At 40.3% G+C, this 19611-nt stretch overlaps 3 protein-coding genes across 3 annotated transcripts in view; 2 read left to right on the top strand and 1 right to left on the bottom strand.

The window, feature by feature from the left end:
* Nucleotides 1–8152, top strand: part of SARC_01084 (hypothetical protein) — a gene marked incomplete at its 5' end in the record, with an annotated part of 13326 nt that extends 5174 nt beyond the window's left edge. The window contains 7 exons of the mRNA XM_014305218.1: nt 1639–1692; nt 2058–2160; nt 2717–2870; nt 4007–4090; nt 5857–6028; nt 6849–6954; nt 7896–8152. Coding sequence (XP_014160693.1) covers nt 1639–1692; nt 2058–2160; nt 2717–2870; nt 4007–4090; nt 5857–6028; nt 6849–6954; nt 7896–7960 — 738 coding nt within the window. The 3' untranslated portion in view covers nt 7961–8152. The remainder of the gene's footprint in view (nt 1–1638; nt 1693–2057; nt 2161–2716; nt 2871–4006; nt 4091–5856; nt 6029–6848; nt 6955–7895) is intronic.
* Nucleotides 8153–10829: 2677 nt separating this feature from the next.
* On the bottom strand, nt 10830–12894 carry SARC_01083 (hypothetical protein). The gene is made up of 2 exons (XM_014305217.1): nt 11892–12894; nt 10830–11867 (listed from the first exon to the last, which is right to left on the bottom strand). Exons 1-2 carry the CDS (start codon nt 12870–12872, stop codon nt 11745–11747), a joined length of 1104 nt encoding a protein of 367 aa, XP_014160692.1. The 5' UTR covers nt 12873–12894; the 3' UTR covers nt 10830–11744.
* Nucleotides 12895–15368: 2474 nt separating this feature from the next.
* Nucleotides 15369–17390, top strand: SARC_01082 (hypothetical protein). The gene is made up of 2 exons (XM_014305216.1): nt 15369–15753; nt 16927–17390. The coding sequence occupies exons 1-2, from the start codon at nt 15434–15436 to the stop codon at nt 17201–17203; spliced, it is 597 nt and encodes a 198-aa protein (XP_014160691.1). The 5' UTR covers nt 15369–15433; the 3' UTR covers nt 17204–17390.
* Nucleotides 17391–19611: the final 2221 nt, after the last annotated feature.

The raw sequence follows: 19611 nt of genomic DNA, 5'->3' as shown, positions 1-19611 counted from the left end.
CACAAAGACACATACATACACGCACACAAAGCCACTTGCTACATACACACAAAGACACATACACACACACACAAAGACATATGCACATACATAAAAAGACACATGCACATACACACAAAGATATACACAGGCACACACACAAAGACACATACACACACACACAAAGACACACGCACGCATACAAAGACATGCACATACACAAAGACACATGCATACATACACAAAGACACATGCACATACACACAAATACACATGCACACACACAAACACACATGCACACATGCACACACACAAAAAGACACATGCACACACACACACAAAGACACATGCACACATGCACACACACAAAAAGACACATACAAAGACATGCACATACACAAAGACACATGCATACATACACAAAGACACATGCACATACACACAAAGACACAAAACCACACACACAAAACACATGCACACATGCACACACACAAAAGACACATGCACACACACACAAAGACACATACACACACACACACAAAGCCACTTGCACATACACACAAAGACACATGCACACACACACAAGACACATGCACATACACACAAAGCCACATGCACCTACACACAATGCCACATGCACATACACACAAAGACACATGTACACACACACACAAGGACACATGCACATACACACAAAGACACATGCACACACACACAAACACAAAGACACACACACAAAGACGCACAAACACATGCACACACAAAAAGACACATGCACATATTCACACAAAGACACATACACACACACACAAAGCCACATGCACATACACACAAAGACACATGCACACACACACAAAGACACATGCACATATACACAAAGCCACATGCACTTACACACAATGTCAACACACAAAGACACATGTACACACACACACAAAGACACATGCACATACACACAAAGCCACATGCACATATACACCAAGACACATGCACATACATACACAAAGCCACATGCACATTCACACAAAGCCACATGCACATTCACACAAAGCCACATGCACATTCACACAAAGACAGATGCACACATACACAAAGACACATGCACATACACACAAAGCCACATGCACATACACACAAATACACATGCACACTGTGCACTTTTTGTGTCACTGCCATGGTACCAATTCGACATATGCGTTTCGTATGTATGTCTGCGAATGCTCACAGCGCCTGTTGTCGCCCCTCGCATACTTACACATGCACATACATACACAAAGCCACATGCACATTCACAAAAAGCCACATGCACATTCACACAAAGACACATGCACACATACACAAAGACACATGCACATACACACAAAGCCACATGCACATACACACAAATACACATACACACTGTGCACTTTTTGTGTCACTGCCATGGTACCAATTCGACATATGCGTTTCGTATGTATGTCTGCGAATGCTCACAGCGCCTGTTATCGCCCCTCGCATACTTTGCTGACACATTGTACATTCACTACCATTTGCTTCAAAGTTCATACATTCAATACAGTTGCCTTTGGATTTCGGCTGGTTATGCGATGATTGTTTTGATGCGCACACTTTGTTGGCTCTCACCACAGTTGCCATGGTTACATTGTGATTGCATGACAGATACTACGGCTGGGAGCTGTGGCCTATACCTACACGGGCTACTGGACGAGTCAGGTGAGTTAATTCAGCCCAAGTGCTTGACTACCCTATTTTATGTTCTCCTTTGCAACCTGATTGTATGTATATTATATCAAGTGTATGGATATGCTTATATATATATATATATATATATATATATATATATATATATATATATATATATATATATATATATATATATATATATATATATATATATATATATATATATATATATATATATATGCGTGTGTGTGTGTGTGTGTGTGTGTGTGTTTAGGAATTAACAAAAATATGCGTATGGGTTTTAAAGCTTAGGTTTTACGGTTTTCAGAAATCCTTAAAACGGTTTATTGCCACTGTATTGCACTGATTGTCAGTGACGTTTTGCCAACCCACAGACACCGCGCGACAGAGACGCTGCAAAGGATCCTGGACGAGTGATGTATGGGGACATCCTCTCACGCACACTTGTGCTGTTCCTCATAGGAGCCTCCTACGCAGGTGGGTCAACACAGCATAAGCACAGGATAAACACAGCATACGCACAATATAAACACAGCATAAACATTGCATAAACAAAGCATAAACATGGCATAAACACAGCATAAACATAGCATAAACACAGCATAAACACAGCATTATCACAGCATACGCACAACATTAACACAGCATACGCACAGCATAAACACAGCTTATGCACAGCATAAACACAGCATACGCACAGCATACGCACAGCATCAACACAGCATACGCACAGCATCAACACAGCATAAATACAGCATACACACAGCATTAACACAGTATACACACAGCATTAACACAGCATACGCACAGCATAAACACAGCATACGCACAGCATAAGCACAGCATACGCACAGCGTACGACACAGCGTATAACAGCTTTGGAATCGAATCTGTATTGCGTGTACTTTTTGAGTGCGTAAGGGGCACACGTATGAATGTTTACCTTGCACTCGTCACATGCCCATAGTTAAATGAGACTGACACTTAAGCGTATAGCCGCTTCCCTTCGTTCCCATGGCAACACATGGTGCAGTGTTGGCTCCGCTGATTCTGCCGTTCGTGACGTTGTTCTTCGCTGCGTCGTTGTTTGTGTGGAAGTATCAACTGACGTACGTCTACATCTCTCAAATGGACACGGGCGGTCTCTTCTGGTTTGTCAGCTTCCGCCGAATCATCTTCAGCACCATGTAAGTTATATACCACTTACACAGTAACCATGGAAACCACGTCAGTCATATACTACTCACACGGTAACCATAAAAACCTATGTACGTCATATACTACTCATATATAAACCATGTCAGTCATATGCCACGCGCACTGTCACCATTTGAAGTCAGTGGTATCTCTTCTTAACGTACAATGGCCCCCATGCTCACATGACACATACTCCATGTCTGGTATCTCTGTTTAACGTACGATTGCCCCCATGCTCACAATACAAAAAAGCCATGTCTGGTATCTCTGTTTAGCGTACGATTGCCTCCATGCTCACATTACACATACGCCATGTCTGGCATCTCTGTTTAACGTACATTTGCCCCCATGCTTCATGCTTACATGACCCATACGTCATGTCTGGTATCTCTGTTAACGTACGATTGCCCCCATGCTCACATGACACATACGCCATGTCTGGTATCTCTGTTTAACGTACAATTGCCCCCATGCTCGCATGACACATACGCCATGTCTGGTATCTCTGTTTAACGTACAATTGCCCCCATTCTTACATGACCCATACGTCATGTCTGGTATCTCTGTTTAACGTACGATTGCCCCCCATGCTCACATGACACGTACGCCATGTCTGGTATCTCTGTTTAACGTACAATTGCCCCCATGCTTACATGACCCATACGTCATGTCTGGTATCTCTGTTTAACGTACGATTGCCCCCATGCTCACATGACACGTACGCCATGTCTGGTATCTCTGTTTAACGTACAATTGCCCCCATGCTTACATGACCCATACGTCATGTCTGGTATCTCTGTTTAACGTACGATTGCCCCCATGCTCACATGACACGTACGCCATGTCTGGTATCTCTGTTTAACGTACAATTACCCCCATGCTTACATGACCCATACGTCCATGTCTGGTATCTCTGTTTAACGTACGATTGCCCCCATGCTTACATGACCCATACGTCATGTCTGGTATCTCTGTTTAACGTACGATTGCCCCCATGCTCACATGACACGTACGCCATGTCTGGTATCTCTGTTTAACGTACAATTGCCCCCATGCTCACATGACACATACGCCATGTCTGGTGCCGTTGCCCTCTGTCTACTACTCTGTGGTGGTGTGTCCACAGCTTTGCACAGATCACAGTGTTTGGGATCTTCAGCTTAAAGCAGTCGCTGGCAGGAGTGCTGGTGCTGCCCTTGCCTTTCATCAGGTACGTGGGGTTTTTTATTGGGTATTGTCTGTTTCATCAGCAAATGCATTACCTTTAATCGGGCGAGGCACTTACTTGTGAGTGCGTTTGTGCCTGGACAGCCGTTTATGAGTGTGTACACACATTCTGTAACCCCTAAATCCTTGACCATTGTACAAGAAATAATATGTACGTGTACGAATATGTTTTCTCAATCATATATACATGTACGTCTATGTTTGCCCGATCATATATACGTGTACGTATATGTTTCGCCATTAATATATATGTATACGATTATGTTTTCCCGATCGTATATTTTTGCATGTCTTTGTTGCCCGATCATATATATGTGTATGTCTATGTTTGCCCTATGATCTATACGTTTACGACGTTTCCTCGATGGTAAATACGTTTACGTCTATGTTTGCCCGATGATGTGTACGAGTAGGTCTATGTGTGTTCGATAATCAATTCGTTTACGACTATATTTGCTCGATCGTCTATCTGTTTACGTCTATGTTTGTTCGGTGATATATACGTGTACGTCTATGTTTCTCCGATTGGTATATACGGATATGTCTATGTTTTCCCGATCATATATACTTGTACGTATATTTCTGCCCGATTATATATTCGTGTACGACTATCTTTGCCCGATCATATATACGTTTACGACTATGTTGTCTGACCATATATACGTGTACGTCTATGTGGTCCGATGATATTTGTTCTCTGTGACCTATTATATTTTTTTTTGTAAATGATCCACTGCTTAGTACTGGGAACTCAATACTGCTTTAATGTTTATATAACACACACACCAACACTCGCAACTACCAAGTGCTTCACACAAACATCGGATGGTGACTGTAGTTCACTTGTAACATCATCACCTGTGCGCTGTAGTTTACTTACATCATCCTCACCTGTGTGTGTAGCTATGGTGTGTTGTACTACTACTCCAAGTGGTGGAAGCAGCGTGTGCTGTAGTTTACTTATATCATCCTCACCTGTGTGTGTAGCTATGGTGTGCTGTGTTACTACACCAAGTGGTGGAAGCAGCGTGTGCTGTAGTTCACTTATATATATATATATTATCCTCACCTGTGTGTGTAGCTATGGTGTGTTGTACTACTACACCAAGTGGTGGAAGCAGTGTGTGCTGTAGTTCACATACATATATATATATATATATCATCCTCACCTATGTGTGTATCTATGGTGTGTTGTACTACTACACCAAGTGGTGGAAGCAGCGTGGGCTGTAGTTCACTTACATATATATATATATTATCCTCACCTGTGTGTGTAGCTATAGTGTGTTGTACTACTACACCAAGTGGTGGAAGCAGCGTATGCTGTAGTTCACTTACATATATATATATCATCCTCACCTGTGTGTGTAGTTATGGTGTGTTGTATTACTACACCAAGGAGTGGAAGCAGTGTGTGCTGTAGTTCACTTACATATATATATATCATCCTCACCTGTGTGTGTAGCTATGGTGTGCTGTATTACTACACCAAGTGGTGGAAACAGCGTGTGCTGTAGTTCACTTACATATATATATATATCATCCTCACCTGTGTGTGTAGCTATGGTGTGTTGTATTACTACACCAAGTGGTGGAAACAGCGTGTGCTGTAGTTCACTTACATATATATATATATCATCCTCACCTGTGTGTGTAGCTATGGTGTGTTGTATTACTACACCAAGTGGTGGAAACAGTGTGTGCTGTAGTTCACTTATATATATATATCATCCTCACCTGTGTGTGTAGCTATGGTGTGTTGTACTACTACACCAAGTGGTGGAAGCAGCGTGCGCTGTTCCTGACGTTGGACGAGGCCATGCGCGCGGATCTGATAGTGCTGTCCAATCAGGAGGGCGGAAACACCAACGTCACGCAACTGGCGGACTACGGAGACATGTACCTACAGCCCATTCTCACGGTATGAGCGTTAGCACAGCTGTCCTCTATGTGTTAGTGTTTGTGCATGGGTGTGTTTGTTTGTGTATTAATGTTTGTGCATGGGTGTGTATGTTTATGTATTAATGTTTGTGTATAGGTGTGTTTGTTTATGCATTAGTGTTCGTGCATGGGTGTCTTTGTTTATGTATTAGTGTTTGTGCATGGGTGTGTTTGCTCTGTGTATGAGGGTGTGTATCTGCTGGTGTTTGTCTATGTATTTGTGTGTGTGTGTGTATGTGTTTTCTGGATGTATTTATGTATATGTGTGTGTATGTGTTTTCTGGATGTATTGATGTATGTGTGTGTGTATGTGTTTTCTGGATGTATTGATGTATGTGTGTGTGTATGTGTTTTCTGGATGTACTGATGTATGTGTGTGTTTGTGTGTTTTCAGGATGTATTGATGTATGTGTGCGTGTTTACTCTGTATATAGCTGTCGTTGCATGTGTTGAATTTGTTTGTTGTTCAGTGTACTGCTACATTCCATGACATCTTTGGTATTTTTTTATCCTCGCAATAGGGTTTAGAGTTTATTTCTATATTTGCAATTTTCCTTCCGCAGAGATTGTCTTCAACTGTGGAGTGTCCGGCATTGCTGCGTATGATCAGTTATATGATAATTCGGTAGTCGTTCCCTCATATATCGTAATGGCCATAGCCTAGCCTGGGGTTTTTAAGGTTTTCTGGGCGTGGCCCCTTGGTGATCTCTAAGCGTGGTTGCTATACGTAATGCTATAACCCTGTAAACCCTATGAACCGCAAAACCCCTTTTACCATGGTTATTCATCTGTGTTGCCAGGGTAAACCTATGTACCCTCGACTGACTGAGCAGTTTGTGGCGGACGACGACGACTCGCAGAATGAACTGACGCCTGAGGTCGCACAGCTCATGCGCGAGTTAGCAGGTAGGCGTAAAACCCTAAAACCCTTACTGTATACCCTAAACCCTAAACCCCTAAATGTATACCCTAAACCCTAGACCTTTTGGCAGATGAATGGATGGTTGGTACACTTCGGGAGGTGAATGCATGATTGTCCCTATTGGGTGGTGATCGTTATGTTTATGTGTGTATGGGTGTAGTAGATTGACTGTGTTTGGTTGCACTTGTCTGTTGGCTGGGTATGTTGCTGTGTACTTGACCGCTAGATTGACATGTTTCTGTGTGCTTATGTACTAGATTGACTTGTCGCTGTGTGCTTATGTACTAGATTGACATGTAGCTGTGTGCTTATGTACTAGATTGACATGTAACTTTGTGCTTATGTACGAGATTGACATGTAGCTGTGTGCTTGTGTACGAGATTGACATGTAGCTGTGTGCTTATGTACTATATTGACATGTAACTGTGTTCATGTACTAGATTGACATGCAGCTGTGTGCTTATGTACGAGATTGACATGTAGCTGTGTGCTTATGTACGAGATCGATATGTAGCTGTGTGCTTATGTACGAGATTGATATGTAGCTGTGTGCTTTTGTACTAGATTGACATGTAGCTGTGTGCTTATGTACTAGATTGACATGTAGCTATGTGTTTATGTACTGGATTGACTATGGTTTAACGGACCTGTGTGTTTGTTTGCACTGGCTTGCGATAGTCCGCAGCGTTCGTTGTACTCGATGATACAACAGATATTGCAATAACATTGGTCTAATAGCGGAGGTGTACCCCCTTAGCAGCATGCCTGTGCTTCTCCATGCTCGGTTGACTTTCTCCGATATTGCAATAACATTGGTCTATTAGCGGTATACCCCCTTAGCTGCATGCCTGTGCTTCTCCATGCTCATGCTCGGTTGGCTTGCTCTTGACCAGTTTTCTCGCATGACATATCACACACCAACAGAGAATGACATTGCAATAGACGAGATCGTAGACGAGGAACAGCCTCTGCTGGTTTCGCCGGAGTAGCCCCATCCATCCAACAACAAGACATGCTGCACAACCACTACAACAGTCATCAATGGGAGAAGTAGCAATCCGTATGAAATCGATGAATGATAACAAACATCAATCGAATTATGAGTATGATATTGAACATCAATCGATTTATCAGTATGATAGTAAACATCAGTCTATATGAGTATGATAATAAACATCAACCGATTGATGAGTATGATAGTAAAAATCAGTCAATTTATGAGTATGATATAAAACATCAATCACTTTATAAGTATAATATTGAACATCAGTCGATATATGCGTATGATAGTAAACATCAGTCTATATATAAGTATGATGTTAAACATCAATCGATTTATGAGTATGATAGCAAAGAACAGTCTATACATGAGTATGATAGTAAATATCAGTATATATATGAGTATGATAGTAAACATCAGTCTATATATGAGTATTATATAAAACATCAATCACTTTATGAGTATGATAGTAAAGAACAGTCTATATATGAGTATGATAGTAAAGAACAGTCTATATATGAGTATGATAGTAAATATCAGTATATATGAGTATGATAGTAAACATCAGTCTATATATGAGTATGATGTTCAACGACAATCGATTGATGATTATAGGAGTAAATATCAGTCTATATATGGGTATGATACTAAATATCAGTACGATAGAAACTACTAGTCTATATATGAGTATGATAGTAAACATCAGTCTATATATGAGTATGATAGTAAATATCAGTCATGCGTAAGATAGTAGATATCAGTCTACATATGAGTACGATAGTAAACATCAGTATATATATGAGTATGATACTAAACATCAATCTATTTATGAGTATGATAGTAAATATCAATCAATATATGAGTATGATAGTAAACATCAGTATATATATGTATGATATTAAACATCATCGATTGATGAGTATGATAGTAAATATCAGTCTATATATGGATATGATACTAAATATCAATATGATTGCATATATTAGTCTATATATGAGTATAATAGTAAATATCAGTCTATATGAATATGATAGTAAATATCAGTGTATATGTGAGTATGATATTAAACATCAATCGATTTATGCGTATGATAGTAAACATCAGTATATATATGAGTATAATATTAAACATCAATCAATTTATGAGTATGATAGCAAAGAACAGTCTATACATGAGTATGATAGTAAATATCAGTCTATACATGAGTATGATAGTAAACATCAGTATATATATGAGTATGATATTAAACATCAATCGATTTATGAGTATGATGGTAAAGAACAGTCAATACATGAGTATGATAGTAAATATCAGTCTATATATGAGTATGATAGTAAACATCAGTCTATATATGACTATGAAATAAAACATCAATCACTTTATGAGTATGATATTGAACATCAGTCGATATATGAGTATGATAGCAAATATCAGTATATATGAGTATGATAGTAAACATCAGTCTATATATGAGTAAGATATTCAACGTCAATCGATTGATGATTATAGGAGTAAATATCAGTCTATATATCGGTATGATGCTAAATATCAGTACGATAGTAACTATTAGGCTATATATGAGTATGATAGTAAATATCAGTCTATATGAGTATGATAGTAAATAACAGTCTATATATGAGTAAGATAGTAAATATCAGTCTATATATGAGTAAGATAGTAGATATCAGTCTATATATGAGTATGATAGTTGATATCAGTTTATATACGAGTATGATAGTAAATATCAGTCTATACATGAGTATGATAGTAAATATCAGTCTATATATGAGTATGATACTAAATATCAGTATGATAGTAAATATCAGTCTATATATGAGTATGATAGTAAATATCAGTCTATATATGAGTAAGATAGTAGATGTCATTCTATATATGAGTATGATAGTAAATATCAGTCTATATATGAGTATGATAGTGAATATCAGTCTATATACGAGTATGATAGTAAATAGCAGTCTATATATGAGTATTATAGTAGATATCAGTCTATATATGAGTATGATAGTAAATACCAGTCTATATGTGAGTATGATAGTAAATATCAGTCTATATATGAGTATGATAGTAAATATCATCTATATATGAGTATGATAGGAAATATCAGTCTATATATGAGTATGATAGTAAATATCTGTCTACTATATATGAGTATGATAGTAGATATCGGTCTATATACGAGTATGATATTAAACATCAATCGATTTATGAGTATATTATTAAACATCAATCGCTTTATGAGTATGATATTGTATTAATCGTTTTACGAGTATGATCTTAAACTCAATTGGCTCACAAGTATGACAATAAAGAACAATATTTATTGAGAATGATGTTCAACATTATTGGGTCCATGAGTACAGTCTTAGACATCAATTGATTCATGAGTATAACCTTTCTGTGTAGATGCAGTACCGCAGTTGGCCGTAGACACGTGGTGTGAATGTGAAAGGAATGATTGGGACAATACAATGAACGTTAATTCCGCACTGTTCATGCAGTTGAATTGCAATTGTTAGCGAAGCTCACCAGCTGACGTTGTGGACACAAAGACAAACACAGTATCGAGAATGATACGAAATCATAGCTACAAGAAGATTTAACAGTACAGAGCACACAGATATTAGCCCTGCAACGACATCTACCCCAGCATGCATCATGCATCATGCGACATGGTTTATTCGAAGCTTATAACAGAACTATGCGACATGGTTTATTCGTAATCTTGTAACAGAACCATACGACATGGTCTATTCATAAGCTTATAACAGAACCATACGACATGGTCTATTCATAAGCTTATAACAGAACCATGTGACATGGTTTATTCGTAAGCTTATAACAGAACCATGTGACATGGTTTATTCGTAAGTTTATAACAGAATCACCGAGATACGCACACACACTCGCACCGCTATAGAATAGCTGCGGACGAAATAGTCAGGCGGATGCCCATGGAGACACGGCGAGTGTGTTCATAGCACATTCCGTTGACTTTCGCACACCACTCGGTGTCCTGTCTCCAGACAGCGACACGAAAGTACCCACCCGCCCGTGTATTTCTAAGCCATGGTACTTTCGTGGTATGCGTGGTATTGGGGTGCAGCAAGAAAGCGTTTGAGGCTAGTAGTGTACGTTATGCATTCGTTTGCGCAGTGCCGTTCGTCCGTTGCCCACAGCCAACTGACACATACCAGTTGTAAACCTCGCCGTCACGTACAGACTGTATTGAATCGGTTGGTGCTGGTATTCAGTCACAATGCGTTGAACGTATTTCAAGTGTCTGGGGTGACCGTGGCACATCCGTCTCTTGTGCATACGCATGCCCATCTGTGAGAAGAAAACCACTCCCATCGCGTACAGTGCAGGGCGGAAAACAGACATCAACCGTAGCTAATACCAACACCAACAACTAAACCGGCAGCAACGCGACACTGACAATAGCCGCACCAACCAGTGCAAGCTTCTCAGCCGAGTCTGTGCAATGCGATGCCCGTATACCATGGCGACAGGTCATTGGACCGTACATACGGGTCAAGACTTTAGCCCACCTAGTCACTGTGCAAATGTTCCATAGCTCAGCTAATCATTGCGTGAGGAATCCATAGCTCAAGTAGGCAATGCGCACGTGCTTCATAGACAAAACATGTCAGTTATATCTACCCGCATCGCACTCATTAGCAGCACACACCAGATAAATGGGCCAAAATCTGGTCAACCATTGTACAACCACCTCATGCAACTACTCCTTACAACTACTTAGCCCGCTTGGCGCGTGCTTGTTCTCTGTTTTTGTTCATCTTCGCAGCAGCAGCAGCAAAAAACTCCTCCGATGGCTCCACAAACTCATCATCGTCCGCCTTGGCTGTGGCTGTGGCCTTGGCTGTGGCTGTGGCTGTGGCCTTGGCTGTGGCTGTGGCCTTCTTATTCTTAGGCCCCTTCTTCACATACTTAGCCTCCAACGCAGCCAGCATGGACTCAGCCTCGTCTCTGCGCTGTGCCTGTCTGCTTCTGATCATCGCTGCCAGATCCAACTCCTGCGCCGCTTCCTTGGTGTCTTCCTTGGTGGCATCCTTGCCGTGTGTAATGCGTTGGCGTTTGTCTTTTCCTTTGTGGTGAATATTTTCTTTCTCCTGCATCTCCCGGAGCATCTCGTCCGCCTCAGCGCTCTCTCGCTCAGCCTTGCGTTTGCGTGCAGCACTAGCCTTTGCAGATCGAGACTTGACAAAGGATTTGTACTTCTTCGCCTTCTTCTCTGCTATTGCTTCTTCGCATATCTTCACAAACCTGTCTACATCCACCACCTGTGCACACATTATCAGGTCAAGCATCTTGGTGACGTTGCCTTCTGTGGATTCGTATGCGCTCAGCACATCTTCTCGTTCCTCCTGCGACCCTTGGTACTCCGCCGTGAACTCTTTGATGGCATCGATCGACACTTTCTTGAATATCGCTCTGAAGTAATCGTCCCAATCCACGTCTCCATCCAAGTCAGCTCCTTCGTCATCGTCATCAACCACGCCTGTCTCATCATACGCCGAACGCTTAAGCGAGTCACTAAGAACGCTGTATACTTTACCCAGCAATTGAAACTTAGTTGTCTGCAGCGCTTTCTGCTCTATGTCAGTAGACGTGCACTTGTCGGGATGGTGAACACGTGCGAGCTTGAAATACGCCTTCTTGATCACAGCCGGCGAGCATTTGGAATATGTGATCCCTAACACCTCATACAGATTCTTCGTCTCAAAGTGATCCGTCAACTCTTCAACCAACCCCATTGTTGCAATTTCGTCGAGTGCGCGTGTGTCTCTTTTGCGCTGCGCCCAGTCACTCTGACCGCGTATGCTAAAAACTGCATTAGCTAATAACTGTTTTAAATACATACGCTGATGATGTAGATTAGAGAATATCACTCTGCGAGACTCTGACCTGGGGGCTGGGATATAGCTAACTGAAATTTTTGTTTTTGTTTTTTGAAAACAAAAGGGGGGGGAAATACGGAGTCGTCTATTTTTAAACGTCTGTGTGTTTCGTTAGAATTATTTTGCGCGCCACAAGTGTGCGACTGTGCGTGTACCATGGGAAATGTATTTACAAATTAGACCAATGAAATATACTAACACTTTTAGCGGGATCCTGGCAGTCATCGAATTCTCTAGCAGTAGAGTCAGGTGACAGGTCTCAAGGGTCATAAATAACGTAGAGCGTAGTTACGTTTAAAATCATTTCGTTTTAGGGTTTCCACAATCAATTCGTACACATGTGCTTAATGCACATGTATGTAGGGTTTTTGGGGGGGGTCTTTTCCGTACATACACTAGACACCTTTCTTTTTAAATTTAAAAAAGAGCAAACAACACTCATATAAATGAATAGTAGGTTTTCTAAGATGGGTTGGGGTCACGCAGCTCCCGCTGGCCGTCACCCACGTCCCACTTTCACTGGTCACGGTCCACAGCCCCTCAGCCTCAGGCCTGAGGCCCTGAGCCCTGAGGGTTTTGCCTCTGAGGCCTCTGCCCCACACCCGTGACCCACGCGCTCTATTTTTTACTAAATAAAATGTCGATATTACTATTTTTAGAGATTTCTTTTGACAGCGGGGACTGCCTGGGGGGTAAATAACGCCGGGACGGACGTTAAGACCTATATATTTTTTCCACAAACCCGAATGCAAAAGAAATGTAAAATAACAGTCCGACGTCCGTGATTTTGCTGAAATGTCTCACTTTGGGGCCTTAGGCCGTTCAGCGAGAACTCGCGAGACGATCAGACAATCAGTACCAGTGGGATGTGTCACGTGAGTTTTCCACTGACCCGCAGTCTTCCTCGACCGATTTTAGGGTTTTTTTGGTGAGTGTTTCTAATTTCTTTCGTTTGGGAATCTGGGCCTCTGGGGTTGATTTGTCACCGAGAACTTCAGAAGTGATGAGACACATTGATCCTTGCAGTCCTTAGTGTATTCGGCCGGGGTCTCATTTTGGTTTTCGGACCGGCTTGTGGGACTGGGTCTTGCGTTTAGATTATTTCTATAAAAACCTCCCCAGAAGACTTGTCCGGCACTTATGGAGTCATTATATTAGGGTTTATAGCATTTTAAATAAATAGAAACAATAAAAAATTTGTTGTTCATCGTGTAAATTTTGACCCAACATCCGGATGATGGACGATGAACGAAGTGGTGGCTGTAAAAGAAAGAAAACTCTGTTGTTTTGTATTTGTGTACTGTACAGTACATATTTGTTTGTTTGTTTTACAAAAATTGATAATGTATTGTAAAATCTTATTTTTCTCCTGGATCTGGACAACATCCCAGTGACCCCCGGAAATCGGGATCCAAGAAAACTACATCGTTAACTACATACTCAAATGTTGTTTATATAAGTTTGTATACCTCCGTAGTACAAAACCGATAGTCAACGATATGAAATATTACTCGAGAGTTTGACACATGTTGTAAACTGAACTAAATTCAACGACCAATACGAACAGAATTTGGGTAAAATTAGCGTTTATTGTGAGTAGAAGTGTATAGTTTTTAGGGATTGAAGATGATTTATTGGCGCAATCTCTTCTTTTGCCGCGGATGTATAATGTGTCTGGCGGTCTGACTATCTGAAAATAGTCTTCTGGTATGTGCCTAGCTATTTCAGTTTGCGACATTTGTACTTTTCTTCAAGTATCGAACACTTTGGAGTGTCAACAATGATTCCATACCTGATCGTTGGGCAAAAGTTTAATTTGAGACTAATAAAAGCAGCATTTATTTGACTACATAAAAATTTACGATAAATCTACAAGTCGCACAGATATTAGATAGGCATGCGGGCTGAGGCCAGTCTGAGGCTCCTTATCAGAAGAGATTCTCGTTTCAGAAAACGCACGTTTGCATTGGCTACCATGCAGAGCACGCATTCATGAGACTCCCACCGACCTCTCACCCTCTACTGAGAGAGAGTGTAGAGTAGGCCCAGGGCCGAAGGCCCAGGGCTCAGGGCTAAGGGCCCCAGACATGTATTTTTTTAAATATCTAGTATTTACCCCAAAATGAAACCGAAGGCCGCCGCCCGCGTGTGGGAAAAATGGACCACGGGAATCACTCTGAAGAGGGCCATGAGCCCATGACTGCACAGTGCGCACTGGGTTTCGGCTGTACTGACTACTGAGAGAGGTACTCGGGACCTCTTCTATAGGGCTTTAGGTTCCTCTATTTATGCCCTGCACTCTCAGTCATAGCTTTTTTGCTAAACAAAATATGTATAAAAATAATAAATAAATACCTCTTGTTAAATTCAGGAGGCTAATGGCTATGTCTGGAGACTTGAATACTATTTTACATATTTACTACTAATAAATATCTGCCCGCAACTTGTTTTGTGGTCAGTACTGTCACGTAACCCTTTCTACACACAACTAACTTGGAAGTCTTTCTGCTGCTATCACGAAGATGTCTTTGTTCAATTCGTTACGACGCATGCGCGCGCCACTCCTTGCCAGGTCAAGGATCATGCCCGCTCTGCTTCCGTGTCAGAAGCGCACATACTGTCCTCTGTTACCTTTAGAAACAGATGAAATCGCACCACCCAGCGATATCACCCCGCCATTTAATCTCGAGAAGGCTCTGCGAAAAACACGCACAGCCGAGGATGCGTGGAATACGCGGGACGCGGTCAAGATCAGCATGTGTTATGCCCCCGATTGTAAGTGGAGGAATCGCTCCCAGTTTCTTCACGGACGCGACGAGATTCAGGCGTTCTTAAAAACCAAGTATGTGTTGTGAAAATTGCTGTACGGAATATTTGCTGTGCTTTGGGGCTGCTTTATTGTTTGGTGCTATCTATACCGTTCCAACGATTGCTCGTTGCGCAAGGTTGTGTGCAGTGTACATAATTCGTTAACCGCGCAATTGCAATGTAACGTAGTTTTGTTAATAATACTGCTTGAGGTGATCCTGCCCTTGCTATATGTGATTCTTCGGAACCTCCGATTATTTGGTGTTGTCTGTCGAATGGTCAAAATCACGATCATTCAGGATATAAAGTTCGACTATTCTTTGTGGCTTGCGCTATGTTTTAGGCTCGCATAGCATCACGCAGTACGCAGTACGCAGTACGCATTTTTATACACAGATCATGAATGATATTCAAACAGATTATGAATGACATTAAACAGATTAGGAATGACATCTAAATAGATTGAGAATGACATTTAAAAAGATTAGGAATGATATTCAAACAGAGAATGAGTGATCACCCGTGTACATTTGACGTTTTGTCGCAGTGCAAGTTGCTTTGGAATCCCAACCCATTGCACCGCTCGTGTTTTGTGGCCATTTGTGATTGAGAGTTGACGCCTGCGGCTGATTCGTACACCCAGATGTGTTGGTTTGATTACGTGTTTGTGAGTGATTTGATGTTACTGTCACTGCTGGCATGTCAGCGTCTACTGCCACCATGTACGTGGTTGGCTAGTCCCTCTCCAGTCGCAACTCATTGTTGTCCATTCCACATACTGTTGATACGAATATGGGCTTGTGCGTGTAGCCGAATGGTTGTTTGTGCGTCGGTGCTGATATTTGTGTATGTATGGCCATGGCATGACCACGCTGTGGTGTGACTGACTTCTGTGTGCGCTTCATTCATGGCTGTGTTGTATGCTTGCATGATCTATCCTTGTCTGTTGCTCTAGTCACATGGCTGCTTCAGTGTTGTCCATCTCTGTATCTCTTTTGTGTCCGTGCTCGGGTCTGAAGTGTCGCTCATCCAATACACACCAGTGGCATAACAATCACTGCAAACAGGCATAACAATCACTGCAAACAATACACACCAGTGGCATAACAATCACTGCAAAAGTACACAGTATGCCCCAGCAGTCAGCGCCTTTGTCCTGTGACTCACTGCGACTGACTGTGACTCACTCGTATTCCCGCATCCACAGATGGGAGAAGGAGCTCGACTACCGATTGATCAAAGAGATGTGGTGCTACACAGACGACAAAATCGGCGTGCGCTTCCAATACGAATGGCGCGACGACAAAGGTCAGTGGTACAGATCATACGGCAACGAAATGTGGCACTTCAACGCCGACGGGATGATGTCCAGGCGCGAGGCTAGCATAAACGACGTCGCTATCACAGAGATTGACAGGAGATTCACTTGGCCCATTGGCGCACGCCCGGATTACCATCTGGGCCTAGCCAACTCACCCGAGTAGGGTTAGTGTTGTTGAGCAGTAGGGGGGTGGGGGTGGGCTTATATAGTATGTTATTGTATGTGACACAGGTCCACGGGGAAACGAATAAATGCGGCGCAGTATGCAACGACAATGAAGCTACAGGGAACTAGTATCTGTCACTGTGCGTGATACACAAAGTAGCTGCCATTGTGCATGATACAACTAGCAACTGTCACTATGTATAATATATATAACTAGCAGCTGTCACTGTGCATTATATATTTAACTAGTAACTGTTACCGTGTACTCTTTTTTTCAACTAGTAACTGTTACTGTGTACAATATATTTATCTGGTAACTGTTACCGTGTATATTATATTTTAACGTATCTGTCACTGTGCACAATATTCAACTAGTATTTGTTACTGTGTACAATATATTTGACTGTGAACAATATATTTAACTAGTAAATGTCACTGTATATAATATTTTTAAAAAGTAACTATTACTGTGTATACTATTTTTAAATAGTAACTGTTACTGTGTATAATATTTTAACTAGTAAATGTTACTTTATATAGTATATTCAACTAGTAACTGTCACTGTGTATAGTATATTGACCTAGTAACTGTCACTGTGTTTGATGTATTTAACTAGCAACCGTTGCTGCGAATAATATATTGAAGTAATAACTGTCACTGTGCGTAATACAAATAGGAACTGTTGCTGTGTACAATATATTGAAGTAGTAACTGTCACTGTGCATAATACAACTAGCAACTGTTGCAGTGTATAATATATTGAAGTCGTAACTGTCACTGTGCATAATACAACTAGCAACTGTTGCTGTGTATATTATATTGAAGTCGTAACTGTCACTGTGCATAATTCAACTAGCAACTGTTGCTGTGTATAATACATTGAAGAAATAACTGTCACTGTGCATAATACAACTATACTACTGTTGCTGTGTACAATATTTGAAGTAGTAATTGTCACTGTGCATAATACAACTAGCAACTGTTGCTGTGTGTAATAAATTGAAGTAGTAGCTGTCACTGTGTTTAATATATTAAACTAGTAACTGTTACTGTGTATATTATATTGAAGTAGTAACTGTCACTGCACGATTTAACAAGTAATTACCATGTCTTACACTTGCACAATCCACTTGTAATAGTTGGAATTGATAACAATTGGAAATGTTAGGTGGGAAAGGTAGGTGCACACACCGGGTGAGTTTGAGGGATGCTTGCTGGCCTATCGCAAGACAGTTCTGACGGAGTTTCAAAGGATAAGGGCGTGCGAGCCTACGGAGCTTTGTTCCTTGTTGTTTATTATTAGATGTATGACAAACATCTATCACTGATGACGACTAGTCTACGCTACTGACACCTGTGGTCGATATATTTGTTCCCAATTGTTTATTATAGAATATACCATTGATTATTGTAAGATGTCCCATTGTTTATTACAAGATGCACCATTGTCTATTATATGAGGCACCTTTGTTAAATATAAGATGTACCATTGCTAATTATAAGATGTCCCGTTATTTATTATATGATATATCATTGTTTATCATAAGATGTCCCATTTTTTATCATAAGATGTATCATTGTTTATTGTAACAGGTATCATTTTTTATAATAAGATGTATCATTGTTGTTTATAAAGTGTACCATAGTTCACTATAAGATGTCCCATTGTTTACTATAAGATGTACCTTTGTTTATTATAAGATGTGACATTGTCTAATATAAAATATATCATTGTTATTTATAAGATGTACAATTCTGTATTACAAGATGTCTCATTGTTTATATTAAGATGTACCATTCTTTATTATAAGATGTCCCATTGTTCATTATAAGTTGTCCCACTGTCTATTATCAGATATACCATTGTTTATAATAAGATGTATCATTGTTTATTATAAACTGTACCATGATGTATTATACGATATTATGAGATGTCACATTGTTTATTGTAAGATGCACCATTGTCAGTTTATATAAGATGTCTCATTGTTTATTACAAGATATGCCTTTGTTTATATCAACACGTCCATTGATTTATTATAAGATGTACAATTGTTTATAATAAGATGTCCCATTGTTTATTTAATATACTGCACCATTGTTTATTATAAGATTTACCATTATTAATTATAAGATGCACCATTGTCTAACATAAGATGTACCTTTGTTTATTGAAAGATGTCCCATTATTTATTATAAGATGTCCCATTGTTTATTATCAGATATATCATTGTTTATAATAAGATGTATCATTGTTTATTATAAACTGTACTATTGTTTATTATTAGATTTCCCGTAGTTTATTATAAGATGTATCATTGTATATTATGAGATACATCACTGTTTATTATAAGATGTCCCATTGTTTGTTATAAGATCTCCCATTGTTTATTATAAAATCTCCC

This window comes from Sphaeroforma arctica, assembly GCF_001186125.1.
Source record: "Sphaeroforma arctica JP610 unplaced genomic scaffold supercont1.40, whole genome shotgun sequence".
Taxonomy (NCBI): domain Eukaryota; class Ichthyosporea; order Ichthyophonida; genus Sphaeroforma; species Sphaeroforma arctica.
The sequence above is the reverse complement of the archived record's forward strand: the minus strand, read 5'-3'. Positions and strand labels throughout refer to the sequence as shown.